This window comes from Oenanthe melanoleuca, chromosome 1 (assembly GCF_029582105.1).
Source record: "Oenanthe melanoleuca isolate GR-GAL-2019-014 chromosome 1, OMel1.0, whole genome shotgun sequence".
NCBI lineage: Eukaryota > Metazoa > Chordata > Aves > Passeriformes > Muscicapidae > Oenanthe > Oenanthe melanoleuca.
Window position 1 is genome coordinate 47,107,954 of NC_079333.1, and position 22,647 is coordinate 47,130,600.

Consider the following 22,647-nt stretch of genomic DNA (forward strand, 5'->3'; position numbering starts at 1 on the left):
AGAATACATGTTTACTGAGATTCCACAAAATCACAGAATGAACTAGGTTGGAAAAGACCTTTAAGATCATCAAGTCCAACCTACGACCTAACTTAACACCTCCTCATCAACTAAACCATGGAACTGAGTCCAGTCTTTTTTTAAGCACATCCCGGGGCGGTGACTCCACCACCTCCCTGGGCCAACGATTCCATTGCCCAGTCCCTCTTTCAGTGAAGAATTTCTTCCTAACATCCAACCTAAATTTCTCTTGGTGCAGCTTAAGGCTGTGAACTCTCATTTTGTCAGTTGTTATGTGTGAGAATAGACACATCCCCCACTTGGCTACAACCACCTTTCAGGGAGCTGTAGAGAGTGATAAGGTCACCCCTGAGCCTCCTTTTCTCCAGGCTGAACAGCCCCAGCTCACTCAGCTGTTCCTCACAGGGTTTGTGTTCCAAACCCCTCACCAGCCTCATTGCCTCCTCTGGATGCCCTCAAACATCTCAAGGTCCTTCCTAAAATGAAGGGCCCAGAGCTGGACACATGCAAATTAATTATGAAAATAATTCTTACATTAAAATAGTGCTATTAGTGCATCTTACTAATACACAAGAATAACATTTTCCTTGGCAATCTTGCAATTTATTTCACCAAGATAAAAATGAGTCTGCTTTAGTTTGTTTCTTTCAGCAAAAGTTTCTTTTTTTTTATTCTCTATCAATTAATTGGGAATGTTCTTCTTCAAAAGGTGAAAGAGCAACTTTTTGTGCCCATTGACCATATCCTTATAAACGAAATTCTTCATGCTTTATTTAATAATGTGTTTTCTTTTTAGTATTATAATTGCTCTTTTAAAACAAAGCAAATTTCCTCAAGATTGCAGCAGATGTACAGTTATTGTAAAGGATATGTGGCTCCTTACTGATTCTTGGCATGGGAAAAGAAGAGATACTGTGTTGGCTTTATCGTAAGGCATTTAGACTGTATGCACTTTTGGCCAAAAGACTTTAGTTACAAAACAAAAACCCATCCTGTGTTGTCACTGTGCTTCACATTTCTATACTAATTGCTTTCAGCTTGGATTGTATGATAATACATATGTTTGATATGTGTGGTTTGTTTTTGTCGAACTCCATTATCCTGTCTCATGTTCTTGGAGTGCCTGAAGTAGTTTCACTAATCTGTCAGCATAGTATGTACTTGTGGATAAATATAGACGTGCAGCCACTCTGTGAGTGGTCATCATCATATGCTGAAGCTAAAAATTACCCCTTTGGTTATGGAAAGGCTGAGCTGATCCGCAGGCCTGCTCTAGCTCACGCTTTGCAGGTCTTCAGCATTTTCTATTGAGAAACAATACCAAGAAACTGGAGGAAATGTCTTCCTCACAAGCAGTGAGGAAGTGTGAAACAGGATTATGAAACAACTAATTTACTTTTCAATTTTAGTTAGAAAAGCATTCCAACTTTTCTAACTGAAGGAGTGGAACATTTCAGGTATTCACAGGCTCATGGATATTACAGTAGCATGTTGGAGAAAATCCAGCGTGATCGGCTTTATAAAGGGGCTCGGTAGGTATGAAAATACTGAAAATAGATGTTTGTGTTCGTCTTATTAGTTTGTTCATTGTTGCTACAGTGTAAATTTGACACAGTTTATTAGAAAAATGCTACCTCTGCTTTTCTGCTTAAAGATACTGAAAATTCAGTAACTGTATGGCTGAAGTTATAGCCAGTGTAGCACAGATTCTTGGCTTGTGCATTATGATGGTTCAGTTGTTTTGGTTCTTCTTACAGCTCTAAGAAAAATACCTCTAGGGCAGATCGTAGCAGGGACTCTCTTATAATAATAATAATAATTTAATTTGGTACTCATCCTCAGTATCAGCTTTTGACTGTGTGTTGCACTAGAACTACTGTGCTTTTTTACAGCTGTTTTTCTGATCAGGGAAATGATCAATACATGGAAAAATCTAGCAGTGATTTTATGTCAGGAGGCCTTTCTGTGGCAATAGTATATGGCTGTGGTGACAACCATGTGTGATATTTCACTGATACTTCCATATTTAATCCTTGTTTTTAATTATTTTAAAATACATCAAATTGAGAAAATAATATGTGCTAAATGCAAATACTCTGTGGGATAAGAGTTTAATTTGAAATACAGCTTATTGCACATTTAATAGAAAAATAAAGGACCGTGTTGGAAACAAGAAAAGGTGCTTCAGACAGAATTACACCCCCAAATGATACAGACATTTTATAGTTGATCTAGCATGGTTAAACTTTGTTATAGATTTTCATAGGATAAGAGCTTTAAATATGTATACAACTTTCTCTGTAGAATCTCTGCTATGGCAAAGTCCTTGGGCACCAGGGTTACCATGGTCTCCTCCATGTGCATCACTGTTCATTCTCCTGGGGGATGAGCTACTTTTCTCTAGGTAAAGGGTTTAGCTTAATTCAATACTTGTGAAATACCCTACAATATGTAGATATTAAAACTAAATGCTTCTGTAGTCTGTTCTGGTAATTCTCTTTGTATAACATTTATTATTTTGAGACCAGGCAGAAAAAACTAAATTTGTTAAGGAAATCAGTATCTCAAATTGAGTGTAACTTCTTCCTTCCTCCCACCTCCCTCTGCATATCTTCTGCATGAACCCACACAAACTATACATGGTGATTTCTCATGTTAAAATTATGTGTTTTATTTAATGGGGCAGTGTTTCACTGGTAGATGGCAAAACTGAGCACATCTTTTTTATTGCTACTTCTAAGGCTCGCATTATAATGTGTCAACATAAAGGGACCAACCAGGGATGACTTTAATGCAGCTACTTCTTAAATTTCGAGTCCTTGATCTCCAGTTTTATGTCTCAGAGGCAACTTTTTTTTTGGTTTAGGCATAAAAGCTATATTCTGTTAAAGCTCATACATTATCAGTGTAGGTATCAGTGACAGTCTTGTCATTGGGCCAGATTTTTGCAATGGAAATATCAAGCATATGCAAATGCTGGAGCTAATGAAGCTGAAAAGATGCCATGGAAAACCAAACCTATATGGAATAGTTCATGAACAACTCATGATCAGACCTTCTGAGTATTGGCAGTGTTAGCTTTCACACTAAAGATGCTCAAATGGTGTTAACAGCTACAAAATGGTCTTTTAAAAAATTGAACTAAATCAATGTCATATGTCAGTCATTTCTCTTAACTGCTGTAATTGCTGTAGTAATGATAGATGTTAACCTCCAGGATGTGCTTTTTCTGTATTTGGGGAAAGGCTGTAAAGTTCTTTATTTCTGAGAAGAGCTAGAATAAAACTTTTTGGTGCACTGGCAAATCTCACAGATAATTATATTTCTCTATTACAGTGTGCAAATAAGTGATTTTTAAGTTAGATGTCTGAAAAAAAAAATCCGCCTGTGTCACAGACCTAACAGAATCATTATTAAAAGGCTTCCTGCTAACAATGACTATGTGGAGATTTAAATTCCAGTCTCAGAATCCTGGCTGAATGCTACAGTGATTGAGGATTAGGGTGGCAGCTTCCAGGTAGCATGGCTAAGGCTTTTTAAACTTCATTTGGCCAGGACCTGCTCTCACTCACCGGCTGCCTGCCTCCCTTCAATCCCCTGGTGCTTTCAGCTTAGCAGCCGGGTTTAAAGCAGAATTGCCGAGAGCAGAAGGCGAGTTTGTGTTCGATTAGATTGCTGCGGGTTCCTCTGGGCTGGCTGCTGGTCCCAGCCTGGCCGTGTTGTGCTTGGCAGGGGCTGCCTTGGCGAGCAGCCCACCAGCCCAGCCCAGCCCAGCCCAGCCCAGCCCAACCCAACCCAGCCCAGCCCAGCCCAGCCCAGCCCAGCCCAGCCCAGCCCAGCCCAGCCCAGCCCAACCCAACCCAGCCAACCCAGCCAGCCCAGCCCAGCCCAGCCCAGCCCAACCCAGCCCAGCCCAGCCCAGCCCAGCCCAGCCCAACCCAACCCAGCCCAGCCCAGCCCAGCCCAGCCCAGCCCAGCCCATCCCATCCCATCCCATCCCTGCGCATCCCAGCCCAGCCCAGCCCAGCCGTGGACACAGACACGGACATGGACACAAGCAGGGATTCGCTGCACAAAGGACACAAATCCTCACAAAAATTGGTTTTGCTCCCCACCAAATAATTCTCCTGGCTGAGCACTTGGAGATCGAGATGATTTCGTGGGTAGATGTGACACATTTGGCAAACAGATTCTTAATTATAAAAATATTGTTTGACTCCACCCTGAAGTTATTTGTGGGGAGATTTGCATTGCCTAGTGTATTTGATAGTCCATAAAAAATTGCATCTGATCCTTTGCATCCCACTGTCTTCCTGTTTAAGTTTTAAGAGAGCCCAGGTGAGACAGAAGAGCAGTAGCACTTACACTCTTCTCTGGTGGCACTTTTTTCAGTCCTTTGAAGTAGATTATAATTGAGAACAACAGTGCATTTTTAGAACAAGTTTTATGTAATGTAAATGTAGGACTGTTTTATATACTTTGTTTTTTGCGGAGTGTCATAATGCCAGGAAGATTCCATAATAACGCTTTTGCCCTCAAAAATCAAGTGAAACTTTGCAGGAAACAAATCTAGCTGGAAACATCTGTCGCAGTGGGAGAAGTGCTGCTGCTGTGCTGAAAGTGATGCTGTATCTCATCAGTGAGGGGTTATTTTCAAAGAAAAGTATGCAGAATAATAGCTACATGAAGAGGAGCATTTCTGTCTTCTATTATCGTCACATAGGAACTTCTAAACTCAATTTTCTAAAGGAAAGCGTGTTCTCTTTTCTCTAGTGGATCCTTTTTAATTTTTCAGTGTGTAATTTTTGGTTCCTATTTAAATAGTCTCAAACCATAAAATTTCTTCTTTTAATATTTTTTTTTCATTTTTGGTCAGCAATGATGTGTTAAAGTCCATAGGAAGGATCAAAAATCTAATTCATCCTTAAAACAATCATGTCACCTATAATTGACAATTAATTTCAGTAACACTTGCAATTCTGTTCCTGAAAGGAAAAGACTAAAGGTATTAGATGTGAGGCAACCATCACTGCAGCTCATTTTTCTTTCTCTCTTTCTTTCTTTGCACTTGGATAAGACATATAATGTAGCACTCTGGAGTGCAGTGCTGTGGGGAAGTGCTGTAATGGCTTTAGTTCACAGTATTTCCATGGTTTGTATTGCATTAAGGCATCTCTGTCCCAGTCACCAGTAGCACTCATGGGCATTGCTACACTTTTAGTACATTCAGAGTGGATAATGGCCAATGCCAGTATTTCTTAATTTGCTGCTTTTAAAGTCTCTGGCAAAGAGAGAGGGTGCTACCAGTACCTGCCTGAAGACCAGTTATGAATTTCATTGCCAATAAGAGCTGAGCCCTGAGGATTTTGGGTTGCAAATTTTATGTGGGAAATGGTAACATCTGAAGTGCTTCCATTTATTTTTCCTTCATTCACAGAAAAACAGCAAGTAGAGCTCAGCTTGTATGCTAGAGTCTAGTATCCAGTATCTTGATACTCGTTATGGGGAATCCATCACAGGATAATTTAGATTGGCATGGGTATCTCTGGTGGATGATTAGTCAAACCCCAGCTTGCTCACCAGCTAGGGAAGGTTTCTCAGGACCTTGTCTGGTCAATATTCAAGTGTCTCCAAAAGTGGAGTTTCTGCTGTATCTCTGAACAACATGTATCTGAGTTTGGTACTTTCAGGAAAGCTAATGTATAATTAATACTTTTTGGCCATGGAAAACATTCCATGTGTGACTCTTCATGTAAGATTTAGACTGGTAACATGTATGTTGTTTCTTGAGTCATTATTGACTGACCTCAGTAAAGATTACAGGAGAATAAGACCCTTTACAATTCACCATAGTCAAAAGACCAGACTCCTGACTTTTGCAAGCCAGCTTGCAAAAAGGTTAAAGTTTGAATAGCAATTAAGAATAAATTTTTGCTGCTTGACAACTGAGTTACATGTCTGACTTGCTGCAAAAGATAAAAAATGAGGATTTTTTCAGTTAGGTGTCGGCAAGTCTTACCACGTTAAAAAAAATAATAAAGAGGATTGAGTATGCACTGCATAATAAATACCACTCAATTTTGACATAAGAGATTTCATCTTTGATTTCTTCTTCCAGTTAGATAATGTGTATTTTACCTATGGTTCCATGGAAGTTGTATTGATGTGTTGTGTATTTCTTTGATTAGCAGCTAGTCTCCAATTTTGCTTTGACAGTGTAGTGAGCTGCTGAGGTGCTCTGTGAAAGTTAAACCATGTTGAATTACCCAGAAGTGAATGTGTCTTTTCTCCATTTCAGCTTCTCCAGTTGGTAACGGATATATCAAGCCACCTGTCCCTCCTGTTTCTGGTACTCAGAGAGAAAAAGGACCTCCAGCCATGTTGCCCATCAGCATTGACCCTGACAGTAAGCCAGGGGAATATGTCCTGAAGAGCTTGTTTGTTAACTTCACTACCCTGGCTGAACGCAAGATCCGCATCATCATGGCAGAGCCTCTCGTGAGTAAAAAGAAACTCTGTGTATATATATGTACAGTGCTTTGAAAAAATCTAAGTTTTGCTTTAAAACCAGGCTTGCTTGCTCTGCAATGAAGAATATTTTGCTTGCAATCTGCGTTGGAGTTTGGTTTGATAGTGTTTCCCAAAGTGTAAGATGTGCTGCTATGGCAATTAGAATGTTGTGGGAGAGGGCAGAGGTGTGCAAGATATGCCAAAGGGGTGACATGAAAAAGAATTAATATTTAATTTCTGTTTGCAATATGGGCACACGTTAATGGGATTGTGAAGCAGAAGGGGTGTCAGCCAGCATAGATTACACAGCTGAGACAGCAGTCACTTGAGTCAAAATATATTAGAGAATGCTGAAATATGATAAAAGCAGTCTTTCTGAACTTTACAGGTTTTCAGCTAAAACATGAAAATGGCTACCACTGCTGGCTCCTCTTTTAGTTCCAACAGTAGTAGATTTCATAATCTAGCAGAGGGCTATGGCACTTTTTTCCAGATATGAAAAGCATGCAGCACTTGAAAAAGGAGTTACATTACAAGGTCTTGCATATTGAGAGAGCCATTGTTATTTGTATTTTTAGGCAAATTTAACACATTTAGTATGTCTGTTACAATTTTTCTTATGTAACTGAACTTCCAGGACTCTGCTCCTTTAATTTGAGATTACTTTTATATACTTTCTTGCTATTTTGATTAAGGAAGAATATTTCTATAATTTATATTTTCGTTCTGATGAGGCAAAAAAGCCCCAAGACCTAAAAATAACCAGAAATCTCTATTTCTGTACTATAAGGGAATTTTAATAAAATCTTAGAATGTTTTTATTATAAAGTCCAATGTAGAATACTTAGTTCAGTTCTCCATATCCAGGATATTTTGAAGGGCAAAATTAAAATGTTCTTTATTCTGATGGCATCTGTTTAGCTTTGATTTAGATTTAGAAGCATTTGATGCTTGGAAAGTTTTATCAGGCTTTCTTCTGAAACATTAGCTAGATGCAAGATGACAGAACTATCTTACATAATTTGGAAATAACAGCAAAAAAAGCTTACAGTAAAGAACATTATGACAAAAATCCATTTTTTTCTTCTTTGATGAGTTTTCTCCAAATCACAAAATTATTTGGTAAATTCAATATAGAATGTAGAAATATTACAAGAGACTGGAATGTCACCTTCTTGTCATCATTTTCAGAACATATTTTTTACAGGGGTCTGACCATGAGACACTAACAATAATTCAATTACATACTCACATCTCATTAGTACTAATAAAACTTACAAGTCATGGCATGCTGCTGTTTGAGGTTGGCTGTGACCAATGAGTAAGCAGGATTCTGTAGACATGCAGTCAAAATGATCTTGAAATAATTAAGTTGTAATGAAAGAAGTGACAAGGGAAAATGGCAAAAATTATTCTCGAATAACAGCTAAGAATTTAAGTCTCCCCTTTTTGTGATGTAGCTGCTGGATGTTTAGCAGCTTTGTTCCCACATTTTACTCTACTGATTAGAATTGTGACCACGAAGTCCCAGGGATTTGGGAGATGAAGTTTATAAATCAGTGGTGAAAAGCTACCTTTTGGCCTTTTTTCACAATAGGTAGTCAGATGGTGAACTCTTTGAAGTTTATGTTCTAATTAAACTCAAGTGCACTTCAAAGAAAGTCAGACTTGCACAGTGCTCAACACTGAGGTATTTCTAGTTTGATTTCTCCAAGTCATTACAAGATATGACCGTTTAATTTTATAATGAGTGATGAATATTTAGATTATCTTCTAGAGAAGATAAAATGATCTGTTTATAATATTGTTGCCTTTGCATCTCTTTTATCACGAACTCTAGCTCACATTGAAGCTCTGAAGTTACTATGGTTAAATTAAATACTTACTGACACTGTTTTACCTAGATCATTATTTTCATACACATATTCTGCTTATGCTTTCTATTTATCATTGCTGTTGTTTTTATTAGTTTTTCTCTCAGTTTCTTTGGATTCCCTATGCCCATGTGATACATCAGTATCTTTCTTTTGTGATGCACACCAAACCGAAGTGTAAATTACAGTGTTCTGACAACTGTGTTGGAAAACCATGTTTGTGTCACATCATGAGGTGCAGATGCTAGAAAGGCACTAGAAATCTTTGCTGTTTTCTAGGATGTCAGTGAAAGGCATAGCAAACCTCACCCCTTCCTGCAGCCTCATCTGGCAAAGCAATATTCCAATGGGAGAGAAAGCAGAGGGCAATATCATCTACTCCTGCTGCCTTGGCTGGCAACTGAGTAACATTTGAAATTTTGGTTACTGGATCTGGCAGTGATCATCACAAAAAACACACTTCCCAGTTAATATATTTTCTAGACATGAATATAATGTCAACTATCCACTGCTAAGTCTTGAACAAGTCAAAATGGAAAACTTTTGTTTCCAGATTTGACATTTTTAAACTTTGTCTGCACAATATTTTATTCAGGTCATTTTTTCCCCCTTTTTAGGATCTCTGATATATAAAACAATAATTCAGTAATTATAAGTTCACAGTCACGTGGCTAATTTTTAATGATTAACTACTGTACCCAGATTGTCAGGTTATATTATTTCAAATTAAAAATATTTGACAGCAGACTTGATTGAAGTGGATTGTCCAGTTTATAAAATTAAATTCCTATAAATTAAATGTAAATAATTTTTTCATTGTAATCTTTAATAGTTTCCTGGTTCTTTTCTGTAGATAATTGTTCTTATTTGTAACAAGTATTAAGGATTTTATTCTGCAGACCTTTTTTCACAGCTGCTTTAATTAATATTTTTATATTAATATTAATAATTTTTATCCATTTTTATTCTGAATCTTCTCTGCATTGCTTCACTTATAAACACAATCTGATATTTTGTTACTGCTGATTTTTTTTCAAGCAGTGGTGACCTTGAAATGAAGCTAGAAAGAAGAAGCAAGGGAAATATTCTTGCCAGTTCAAATGAAAGAATATGTTTCATAGCTCTGGAAGGAGAAAGCCCAGAAAACAGTTTTCCTTTTTTAGGACTGTTGATTATCACTTTGGGTAATAATTCATCCTGTGCATACAGAGCAGGCTAATCTTTAAATACAGCTTTCAGCAGTACTTACACACAGCTGTAGACATTGATAAAACATAGGGAGCTACAGGCATTGACAGTTGTTAATGGTTAATTTAGCTGTTGGTAAACTTTCATTATGCTTTTCTCCTGCTAGCATCTTCTTTTACTGAGCTTGTCTAAATTCAGGATCTCTCTGAATACTGAACTCAAGGACAGAATTTACTCATTATAGGATTGGGACTATAAGTATATTCATGTATTCTGCATGTAACTCTTTCCTTTTACTAGGCAGGTTTCATCTCACCATTAGGAAAAAAACCCTGAAAGGGGTGATGTGGTTGATACTAGTGTCTTTATTACGCCCATTTCATTAGAAGCTTGAGGACAATAAAATAGAGACAGGCCTGGTGATAACAACCTAGCAGATGGTTCAGAAGAAAGGAAAGAATAATGCAAATTGCAGAGGCTGGCCAACCAGTACATATAATGGGACTGGTTTCTGATTAGCTTCAGTCTAGGCTTCACTTTCTCTAGGCAAGGAAGAATATGCTAAGAACAGACTTGGGAGAAAAGGAAGTAGGTTTTTTTGTTTTCTGGGGACTGAGCTGTGATAACTAGTAAGATTTATGTAGGCTAAGCAGTTTTATCCCACAGCTGTAATGTAGAATTTTCTGGTTTACATGGACTAAAAGTCCAGCTGCATCACTCAAGGTGACAACTCCTTGGTTGTCACCTCTAATGGGACACATTACTGTTACACATATTTTACATTTGAAGTCCTCATTAATTGTTTGGCATGTACAGGGACTTTAGACCCCTGTTTGTTCACAGTGAATAGATAGTTGTTACTGTAAGGAACAAGTAATTTCCTGGAAAAGAGGAAAGGCAAACTGCCTTGCTCTGTTCTAGCTATTCACTTGGTATATGTATGCCCAGACAAATTCACAATTACACAACTTTATTTTAATACCTTTATGCAAATATATATTGAAAATTCTGTTCTCTTGTCTCATACAAAACTTATCTCCCTAGGACCTTTCCTGTATAAACGTTACAAGCATGCTGGCTTCACATTGCCTTGTCCCTATCCACCTCTGTGTCACTGAAGGATTATGCCACTGGTCATTAATCTAATTCTTTTATTCCACGAGTGTTTATGCTAGTCAAAATTTTGTAAAGCATGTGGTAGTCAATCCCAGCTCTAAGGACCTCATCATTCATAAAGCCATAACCCTGTATCTAAAGTCTCATCATTCTTTTTTACTACTGTATTATTTATTTAGCATTTAAATTATAGAAATAAATATTGTCATAGTAGCTCTTTTAGACCTAGTTGCAACAAATAATGTATAGGTAATTAAGAATAATTTTTCTTAATTATTCTTTCAATAATTGTTTCTGAAGATGCCGCTTTGTGAAATTCTGCCTCACTTTATTATAATGTGCTGAGGACTGTTCTCTCACCTCTTCATAAGAAAGTGAAAACATCTCTCCAGCATATTACTTTAGGTACTCAATATGTAACCTGAACATGTATGGTCCTTTCATTGTATGGATCCCCACAGATCTGTGACAGTGGATGTGTTAATTGAATGTGCAAATCTGTGTCTGTCAGTCGTAGGACAGTCTGGAACACCAAGAACATTCACCTCAGGAGAAGATCTGTCTCCTAGTCCTCCCAGAAACTGTTACTCAGCAGAGTTCCTTTCCTGAAAATCATTGTCTGGATCCTGGGTCAACTTTTTAGACTAGTAGCTGGTCTTAGTGTTTTATTCAACATCTAGCCCCATCTAAGGACTTCTCGTTGCCCAGAGGGGGTGTAAGTGCTGAACCCCTGGAAGTATTCAAGACCAGAATGGAGAGATCTAGGGAAAGGTGTCCCTGCTCATGCCAGGAGGGTTGGAGTTTAACGATCTTTAAGGTCCTTCCAACCCAAAGCAATCCATCATTCTATCATTCTGAGTTTAATTTCAGTGTGGACTGTCTCCTCGGTTCTGTTTTCCTTTTAATCAGACTTTCCAGCAGCTAACTTATCTGTTTCAAGGAATCAATTAAGCAGAACAATGGTTCAGCCATCTCTCTTCCCTCCTTCACTAATCAGCTTTCCTTGGGAGTTCACTGGCTTTCCAAATATAGTCCAGTCCACCAGTGATAATGAAGCCCAAGTTGAGCCAGATCAGTGTGTTCTTTTCTCCTGCAGAAGGAAAGCACAGAACCTTCCACATGCCCTTAATCACATTTTTGTATCATTTAAGTTTCAGGGAAATATATCCCTATATCTGGGGGCTCTTACCACTCTCCAGAAAATGAAGGTCCTACTACAGTAATTTCAGGCCAGTCTTGTCACTGGTCTGTCATTGTGAAGGACAGAAGAAAATCGAGCATGCACTTTGGTAGCATTATTGCCAGATAAGTAGCAATTCAGTAAAGAGGTATCTTCCCATAGCTTCACAGCAGCTTCATCCTTTGCATGCTTTCTGAGTCACATTTGAAGTCAATGAGGTACTGCTTAATTTATGTGCTCTTTTCTGGGACTGAATCTGGCAGGGCACCATTTATACATCAGACAGCTTGAATTATACCATATTTGACCCTGCCTATCTGGTGGCATGACAAATATGAGAAAACTTGAAACACTTCACATAACTACTTTCCCAAATTGGAGATCCACCCAATAAGGTCTTGCTTCACTAGCTGGGCATGAAGTAGGTGTGGCAGTTAGGGCTTTTAGGGCCAACATACTTGTAGCAAAAGAGCACTGAAGGTTTCCATCAGCTCTGCAAGGACACTGGCATCCTCCTTGAAAGTCTGTCAAATCAGTACCAGAACCCAGGAGGAAAAAGGTTCAGATCAAATCACCTGAGGACACCTTTCATATGGCATATTTACAGCCTTTGAAATAAACACATAGCCAAGAAAGCTCCAAGTAACAGAATTTTAAAGAAAACTACTGGCAGTAGTTCTCAAGTTCACTTTAAAAATACACTTTCCTCATCTGTTTTTCTGTTTTGTGAAAACAGGTGCACAGTTGGTGACAGTAAGTATCTGCCTGATGTTAAAGCAGTGGTGGACATCAGACAGCAGACCATGGCCAGGGTCATTTGCTGTCCTTTATTACCCTTGGCTGTCTTGAGAGAATGTGGTTTCTGTTCGCAGAGACCTCTGCTGTGCTTAGAGCAGCCCTGCAATTACAACCCTAAATTTATTCAAATCAACTGATAAGGGCTTCCTATAGGCTTTATTAAATTAGGTCACATTATTCTGAGTGGGTAACCAGTGGTCAGGGCCCTAAGGGCACTAATAAGCCTTAATGGCCTCCTCTGAGTCTCTCCCACACCTGCCCACAGGCCAGGACCCATTCCCAGGTTTTGGAGCCATCAGTCCCTGCCACAACAGGGCTGGTCTGCTGCTCCCACAGCCTTTCCCCCTCCCCGTGTGCTTTGCTGAGTCAGATCACATAGCTGAAAAACTTTAAAAAAACCTTAATAAACAGTTGAAACAATACCTTGAATAGCAGTTTCATGCAAAGGTCTTAATACAGACTTGGAAGTTTCAATCTCCATCATCTATCATTTTTATTGTTGTATGGAAATCACTGTATCAAAGATTTTTTTAGAGCATCATGCTTGTTTCAGTCCAAAGGCTCACAAATGAAAGATCTTGGACTCTCATACTGCATCCTGTGGCACCACTCTTGACTATGGCCCTTTACATTCCCTGCCCAACAAATTAGGTCCCAATCAACAAAATTTTATATTCTTCTATTGGATTTTTTTAGGTTAGAATCACACAATCTTCCAGCACAAGGCTGTGAGGGAATTACAGTGTCAACATTAAGTGCCCATACTTTGTCTACAGATGGTCTTTTAAAATTTATCATACTTACAGGTTGTAAAATCTACCTCTTTTTCTGTACACTGTAGTGTTGGAATAAATAAAATTAGGGAAATGAAGGGACAATATTATAGTACTAACCAGGAGGATCCTAATAGACAGAGGATTTTGATGTGTTCATTAAGCTGCAATTTTGAAAAGGCATTCTTATTAAAACAAGCTCTGAAAACAAACAGGCAAGAAAATTTCCTTTCCCACTTGTGCTAGAGTGTACCTCAAAATCTCAATAAAGTTATCTTTAGTACTCAACTTACGGGTTTTGAAAAAGCATGTATTTGAAATTTTTCTTTCAGGTTTCACAAAAGCATTCTTTAAAATATTTCTTTCAGAACTGGTCTACTAGTAGTTCTCAGCTTTATTAGGCTTAAAATATGGTAGTAAAAGAAACGTTTTACCTCCTTCTTACATTAAAGCATCTTACTTTGCAATGGAAAATAGAAATGAGGAGAGTAGTAGGTTCGTTGTTTTGATTCATTGGGGCCTTTTTTGTTTGGATTGGTTTTTTGGGATATTTTGTTTTGTTTTATTTTTTTGTTGGTTTTTTTTTTTTTTTTTTTTTTGCTTGGTTTGGTCTCATTTTGTTTTGTTTTCTGGGAGGTTTTTTGATGTATGTCTGTAACAGCATTTAACCTTGGTTTTAAGTTTGCTACTGTTTATTGTCAAACTGAGTTGAGGGAATATCTGGGAAATTTTGTACTGTTCAGGTAAGAATGGTAGAGTTCTTGAGTTCATTGCTAAAGGCTAGTGAAAGAAAATTTGCTTTGATTGTTGGGAGTTGGTTTGTTTGGGTTTTTTTAACATTCTGTGTTATCTTGGGAATGTAGCAGTGCTAATTATTGTACTGTGCATCCAACAGCAATCTTTAGTTCAGTGGGTTTGCTTCTTTCTTCAGAATGTTTGAAATTTACTTCCATGGAGTATTACTTCTGAAAATCAATTTGGCTTTTTTTTTTTTTTTTTTTTTGGCCTGTTTGGCCATTTTTTCCTGACATACCAGTTACTTCAGACTGAACATTCAGATGACCAAAATTTGTGTGTCCACGTTTTGGTTTTCTTGGTAAACAGCCTAGGTAAAAGGTGCCTTTTGTAGAGAATGTAATCAGATAAAAATTAGCCTGCAATACCTGATGTGATAGCACAGTCTATTATCAAATCAGAGCAGTTTATGATGAGGGTGCCAAAGAGTCAAAGCCAGGGAGTGAAAATCAGTATTTGAAGCTGAACTGATGTTTTCCTGGATTTTTTTAATTTTCAGCAGTACATGCACATTCTTTTCCACATGAACAAAACAGAAGAGCTGTTACAAAAAAACCCCTGAAGCAATTACATGAAGAAAGAATAGATTCAGTAATACTGAGCTTGTCTTTTGAACATGCACCTTTCATTATTTTTGTGCATTAACTGTAATGACAAGTAGGTTTTTTACTTGAGCTTGTTAAATAGTTTTTTTGCAGGGATGTAGCATATTTTTACATGTATTTCATGGCCACTTGAAATATGCTTATTTCCACCATATGTAGTACCATGCATAATTAGCATTGCTTTTTTACTCAATTTTCAACAGTTAGATGAAGTCCACCACAGTTTTTGTTAACATTTTGTGTATCTGTAATTTTGTCTTATGCAAAGTTGTGGTGTTTCCTTGAAGCTGTATTATCATATCTTTTTTGTTATGTTTGCCTTTAGAATTTCCAGTTCCTGTATGCTTAGAATTTCAAAGGTTAATGAGGGAAATGTCCTTTATTTTACTCTGTGTGCCATGGTCACTGACACAGTTTCTTAAAAGAAGTGTCTAGCATCTAATTGATGCTAAGAGAAGTCAAAGATTCTGTTGTCATTCGCTGAACAGGCAATTTATGTGTTTATGCATGAGGACCTGCTGACTTGCAAAGAATGGTTAATGATAACAGGACACTAATTTGCCTGTTTCATGGAACTTGGAGGTGGGAGACTGTTGGGAGACTATCAGAGTAAACAGATCATCCTTTTCAGTCAAAAATCTCAGCTCTCTTAATTGCTTAGGTGTAAATTAATTAGACTCCTTGGAGTGATGGTGGGGATTCCCAAATAGTAAGAAGGTATATAAGCAACAAAAAAAAACACTTCCTGAGAAGTACAGAGTTGTTTTCCATACAAGAGCTTATTTTTGTGTGACCACAGACTGTTCCATATCCAATTTTGAAAGGGCCAAATGGAAGTGGAGCTTCGTGAACCTGCTCAATGCAGGAGCAGCACAGATCCATTCTGGGAGGGAGGAGGCAGGAGCAGAGAGCTGGAGTGGAGGACATGGGTTACCCATCACATGAGCACAGGATTGAGACTGATGCATTTTCCTGGTTTTTGTATGTAAAAAATAATCAAAGCCAGAATAATAACTGGCATGCAGACCTTTTCCTACAAACACCAATTCTCTTTCCTGCTGAAAATCACATAAAACAGAGATGTTCATTTGGGGGAGAGGGAGCTGATGGGGTGATTCATCATGAGAAGAAAGAATTACGCTTGGGGTTTTTTGGTCTTTTAAGATTACATGCATTTTACGTAGATTGTAGCTGTAGTAGTTGAATGTGTTCCCTGTCTATTCCATTCTACTTGAAAAAGTCCATACTTCTTTCTGTTTGGTGAGTCTTCCACCCTAGCAGAACACTCAGTAGAGTAAGTCTTGCTGCTTTTTAGTGTGAGGTGCAAAAGTTAAAAATTGTGTAAAAATATCCTTTCACCATGCTTTTAGGAAAAAAAAAAAAATTAAAAATGGGCTTTATCTCAGTCAGTAATACAGTAGGCTGTCACATCAGTTTAGTAGGAAAAGCAGGCCTAATGGTTGCTGAGATTAGAAATAGCTTTAAGGGGCATTATATATCATTATAACATGGTGACATAGTGAAGCTTAATAGGCACTACAACATCCTTTTGTTTTTGTGTTTCCCTGAACCCTCAGTTCTGTGACAGGTGGCTATTCCTGTGTAAGTTTACCCAATTATATTTGTGTAGCAGCCCTGAAAAAGCCTAAATATATTAACCATTAAAAGTCACTGGCAGTCTTTGGAGAAATGTTTTAGTGTGCCTGTGTGAATAGAGGGTTTGAATGATATGTTGGTTTTTAGATAATTTATAAATATTATATTTAGTTGATGCATGCAAATATGATTAAATATGCATTTTCCATTGCATAGTTAACATATTCTGTTTTATCATATTCTATTTATGTTTTCCCAAGAGCAGTGAGAGAGCGGAAGGAAGTTAAGTTTTAGTTGAGTATTTTGTTTTGTAGGCATTGGTGACCCAAAACATTTGGCTGGTTTTATTGAAAAACAATAGTTTCAAATATTAAATTGCCTTTTCTACTTACCTCTAACTTGTTTATATCATGGGAGTTCCCAGTGTGAGCAAACACAGAGTACGCAATTGAAGGCAGCACTTCAAACAAGAAATAAGGATGTTTAGTTTAGTGATTAAAAATGGAAATGTTGCTGTTGAGAATCCATTCTTCTGAAATTTTCTGATGTTTTTGATAGTTCAGTAAGCTAAGTAAGCCCTTCCATATTAATCAAAACTTACTTTATTCATATTTTGTTGTAGGCTTTGGCTCCAAATTCAGCTGAACTACTCATCTCAGATTTGGATGACATTTCTGTAAAATGTAGTATATCCACAGAGACTCAAATAAGTCAATTTATTATATAAAACAGCCTCTTTGCCATTCCTGAGTTGGGTGGGCAAGAAAATAAATTGAAGTAAAATTGTACCATGAGGCTAGAAAACAGTTTTAGGATTTTTTGAGAACTAATTGAGTGTATCTCCAGGGTAAATAGACTACTATGAATCTATAGCCCTGAGATAGTTTTGTATTATTTTCCATTTTAACCTTTCTTTGCAAGTCCTGAACCTGTGGTATGCAGTAAAGACACCTACAATGGGTATAAATATATTTTATATAGTATCTGCCATAGCAACATAGCAACAGTGTTGAAAATGCTGCATAAAATGAAATGGTAAGATTTGTAAGAATATTAGAACTAAGCAAATAGAATAGGCAGGTTGTTTACAGTTGGTAAAAATAAATTTTTTATTGCATAAAGAAAAATTGCTGTTTTCAAAGGACACTTGAGTACCTGCATTTAATTGAGTTGCCTTTGAATTTACTCAGTAATGTCTCCCTGACACAGTCAGCTGTTATTCTTACCATGACTGTATTCATGCTTTTATATTTTAGGAGTACTTAGACAACAAAACCCCACATTTCTATCTGGCCCTTTATTCAGGTCTTCATCTATTCAGCACTCAGCATTAGCAATAACTTCTACACTGAGTTCTCTCAAACCTCCAAACCCCAATACAATCTTTTATGTTTGTTGCCAGTCACTGCAGGGATACTGTGGGTGGCTCTGGTGTGGGCACCCCACTCCCAGAACTGGAAGGGTGTGTGCAAAGACTCCATGGGCTCAGGTTGAGCCCTGCAGTGGCTGCAGGCAGTGCTGGTGGCAGCACTATCCTTGGAAAGTCAGGGAAGCAGCAGCAGCAGCCCAAACAGGGACATGATGAAGAGGCAGAGACAGCTGCAGCAGCTGCTGCCTGGCAAGGATGTGAGGGGCAGGGAACAGCAGGAACAGCAGTAGGTGCAGGATGGGATGAAGGGAAGAAAAAAGCCTCAGCTGAAGCCCTAAACTGGAGGCATGGAGAAGTTATGGCAGCAGAAGCCTCCCTGGATTTTGGCAGTTCTCCACCCCAGCTGCCTTCTGCTGCCCCCAAGGCTGCTGCATGGCCTGTGAATGGTTTCTTTAGGTCAGTGCACCACGGCTGGGGAAACCTGGTGTAGCACCTGCAGGAGTGATGACTTGTACTGCACTGTCAAATGGAGGCATCTTCTTTAACTCAGGGGTGCGTCCCCTGGGGAATGCCATCATCAGAAACTAAACTGAGAGGTGTATGTGCTTCTCCAGATAGGTTACAGGTGACAAGGACATTCTCAGGATTGCATTTCCTGACTCGGGTTCCCAGAGCATGGTTTGTCTTGTTTGACTGTGTCCCCCTTAAAGACAGCATGTGATGAGGAATCCCACACCTCATTTCTGCCTGAAACTCTGCTCTCTGAAAGCCAAGTACTGCAGTGTTGGCCATGGAAGCACAAAGCTCCTGCATGCTGAAGCCCTTTTTGTTGAAAGAAGTTTCTCTGTGGTAACACAAGTCTTCTGTACCAGAATCAGAAATTTCATAATTGAAAAGAAAAAAAGGGGGTGCTGATTTTTTTCCTATACTGCAGTAATTCTTAGTATGCTGATTTGTCTAGGACCCATGAAAACTTAAGAATCCTTTTCCTTTTTAATAACTTGGACACTACTTTTGAAAGTTTATCTGCTGTCCTTTTCAGTGAGCAGCAATAGACAAAAGAATTATTGTCCTCCTGTGAAACACAACTAGACAGGGTAGCATCGACTTACTGATTGAGGAGGAGGAGGACTGTGGGTGGGGCAGTGCCCTTGTTTTTCTATGGATTACAAGGATTTTATTGCAGATGTTCATCACCAATAATCTGTCATAAAGTTGTAATTAATAGCTGTTGTGCCCGTAATGTAACCTGGAGGAGTCACTTCAGATATTGGAGAAAATAATGAAAAATATTGATGGCTGTTTTGGGTGAATCAGTGACTCAGTAGAAAACATTTTGTTGATTTTTGTATTTGGTAGGTAGTCAGGGGATACTGCAGTCACCCCACAGTTGGCCTCCTTGCCAGCTGGCATTACAAGTGGATCAGCATAATTAATTTCAAAATCAGTCAGCATATTATACTGGGCAACATTTGTTTCTGAAAAAAAACATGAAATAATAAAAATCTTTGCTCCAACTCAATTCTCTCAATTTCCTTATCTCATTAGCTGTACAGATTTCTTTATTTTATATCTAATATCCCCTGGCAGTGTTAGTATTTTGCCTACTAAATTAACAGATGCTGATGAGTGTAATAGTTTGTTGAAAGCTGAACACAAAATCTCATTCTGAGCTGGTGGGAGAGCCCCAGTCTTGCAGCTGTAGGAGAAGAAAGAGTCATGATTTATAGAAGAATAAAGCACTGGCACATTGCAGACACCAGAAACAGTAGTGTAATTCACAGCAGAATTGTGATGATGACAAGTGGCGTGTTTTTCAGACTGTCATCTGCCCTCATGTGTTGTTTATTTTCATTGTGTTGTGGAAGATTGATTTTTTGGATAATGTTGCATGCATCTAGAATATTGACCTGTGTACTTCTCCCTGTATTCTTGACTAAGAAGCCGTGCAGGTGAATGGACATTCACATGTAGTTTCTGAATTGGACAGTTCTCCTCGCCAGTTACTGTGAGAGTATGACCAGAAAATTTGCTTCCATTCTGAAAATACTTTTTTTTATTTTTTCAGTAATAGCTTTTCCCACAATTGTCTTCCTTAAAAAGATGACCTTTATGCTATTTGATTCTTCTAAGGCTACCTTTCTTTCAGTGTGCCCTGCATGAATGTGTTGTATCTATGAACATGTTTGTATTGACTGGTGGTTTTATAACAGGAAGGTAGATCATGTAACAGAGTCACAGTATAACTGGGTTGGAAGAGACCTCCAAGATCATCATGTCCAGCCCATACCCTAACACCTCAACTAAACCATGGCACCAAGTGCCACATCTAGTCTTTTTTTAAATACATCCAGGGATGCTGACTCCAGCACCTCCCCAGGCAGACCATTCCAGTACTTTATCACCCTTTCTGTAAAAAACATTTTTCCTAACATCCAACCTACATCTCCCTTGGTGCAGCTTGAGACTGTGTCATCTGGTTCTGTCAGCTGCTGCCTGGAAAAGAGACCAGCCCTCAGCTGACTACAACCACCTTTCAGGAAGTTGTAGAGAGTGATAAGGTCACCTCTGAGCCTCCTTTTCTCCTAAATAAAGTCCCTTGGCTATGTATTAGAGAAAACACTAGGTGCTTTTTTTAGGATGTTGAAACAATTTATCACCAGTGTGAGCACCAACTTAGATGTACTGAATGGCCAATCCTTCTCTTTCATGAAAAGACACCAAAATCACTCAAAACACTCTCAATATTACCTTATACATATGCAGAGGCCTCCTTTGCAGCAATTATCTGGTATCTCCAGGATCAGATCAGGAGGCACATTATGTGAGTAAAAAATCTAAGATAATAATGCTAGTAGAATATGATAGTATTGATCTTAAGTAATACATACTTAATATATTTTCTTTCAGGAGAAGCCACTGACCAAATCTCTGCAACGAGGAGAAGATCCCCAGTTTGATCAAGTAAGACACTTGAAATTACATTATTTCTATGCCTCAGGCTAAAAGAGGAGTGCATTGGAAGACATTCTAGTGTCTTTATACTGTTGTTGCATACTGCAAAAGTAATATTTCTTGATGTACTTTGGTAGAATGATAAGTGGTTGCCTAACCATTCTTGGATATGAATTAGAAGAATTTTTCCTCTGTTTCCAAGGTCAATATTTTTCTGCTATAGAAATTGCTACTTTTTATAGTGTATTAGACACATGTATTGTTTCTTGTCTGTTTCTCCTGATGGGGATTTTAAAGCAAAATTTGTACCTTTTCAAATTATGTGGTTTTTGAAACAGGTGTGTGGCCCCCAATCTTTCTTTTATGAGGTTTCTTTTGTAGTTAATATAATGGCCTATAGAATCATGGTTGTTGCCATCAGTCTCATCAGTCTAGTTTGCTTCTGTAGCTGTGAGTCAGCATGACTTACACATGTGTTGCACTTCTAATAATTTGACCCAACTTGTTGTGTTTAAAATTCAGTATAAGTTCAATTGTCAGGATAAATGCCTGTATATGACAAGGTAGATAATTATTAGGAAAATAGTGGGCAGGGGAAAAGCATTAAAAATTAAGTAGAATTTATATAATTGGTCTGATTCCATTTAGAAGAACAATAAAATTGTAATTAATAAAATGGAATTTATATCTGGCATTAGATTAATTTATTATGTAAGGGAAATAGGACAAGTATAAAAATAAAACCAAGAGTGATATACACACTTCTAATTGATTATATAAAGCAAATTTATTTTTGTCAGCAGTCTTTTTTTTTTTTGTTAGCAACATCTAGAATAACCTATTTTGAAATAAAGGCAGATAGATCTAAAGAGTTTAAGTTACATAAAGGATGCCAAAACTGGTAAATCTCAGTCCCCACGAGGAGGAATGATAAACTCTAGGTGTGCCGTTGCTGTCACCATTGCTACTGACTCCCCATCTGCCCACACCACTGTGCTGCCAGCAGGGCCAGAAACACAGGACACAAAGAGCAGAGGCAGAAGCAGCAGCAACAATTCAAATGGAAGTTTTAACCAATGCCATAAGATGCAAGTACCATATTGATTGACTTAGGGGGAGGAGATAGGTCTAAGTACAACTTCAGACCCTCAGCTGAACGTTTATTGAATTTTCTGAGACATTTCGCCAGAAGTAAAGATGCCTTGTGAGACTCCACTGGTATTAAGGTTCACTTTGTAATTTAACCTGGCAAAGTGACTCTAGATTGTTCTGTAGCTGCTTTTTGGGGAGAGAGAGCCTGCTTGGAGGGCTGCTCAGAGCAGGAGGTGAGCAGAGGAGGTGAGACTTCTGCTTCATCCTCAGGAGTCCCTGACCACGGACACCCTGCAGGGAAACCAGCCACTGCAGGCTAAAGGAGGCTCCTTCTGAGTTCTCCCTACCTGCCTCATGAAATTCTTTGTGGTATTCTGGCCTTAACTTTATATGCATACTCTTTTCCTTCCTGTGGGAAGAATGTTGCACTCAAATGGGAAAGTAAAAACAAATTAAACCACTCAGATGCAAACCTCGTGATACTATTCCTGCAGTGCATTAAACAAACTCATAATAGGTGGCCATGATTTGATTAAATATTTATGGTTTAGCAAATTTTGGCCCTTTAAAAGGAAGAATTGGAAGACTGATACTTCTAGTTATTGGTAAGTAGAGAGAAAATTGAGTAATTAAGTCAAGATCATTTAATGAGAACAGCAAAATCTTCCTAGAGTGAAGCAACTGTGTGTTTACTGCTGTAGCAATGTGCTCTGAATGCAGGCAGGAAAAAAAACAGATGCAGACCGAACACCAAGGTAAATTTTGTTATATGTGA

General features: G+C 38.2%; 1 protein-coding gene across 4 annotated transcripts in view; it reads left to right on the top strand.

Annotated features, from left to right (window-relative positions):
- The window catches only part of FRY (FRY microtubule binding protein), a 189,255-nt gene that overhangs the window by 56,287 nt on the left and 110,321 nt on the right, over positions 1-22,647 (top strand). For all 4 annotated transcript variants that reach the window (XM_056485463.1, XM_056485469.1, XM_056485455.1 and 1 more), the window contains exons 2-3: positions 6,320-6,519; positions 20,736-20,789. In XM_056485463.1, the coding sequence (XP_056341438.1) occupies positions 6,400-6,519; positions 20,736-20,789 (174 nt within the window). In that variant the 5' untranslated portion in view covers positions 6,320-6,399. The remainder of the gene's footprint in view (positions 1-6,319; positions 6,520-20,735; positions 20,790-22,647) is intronic.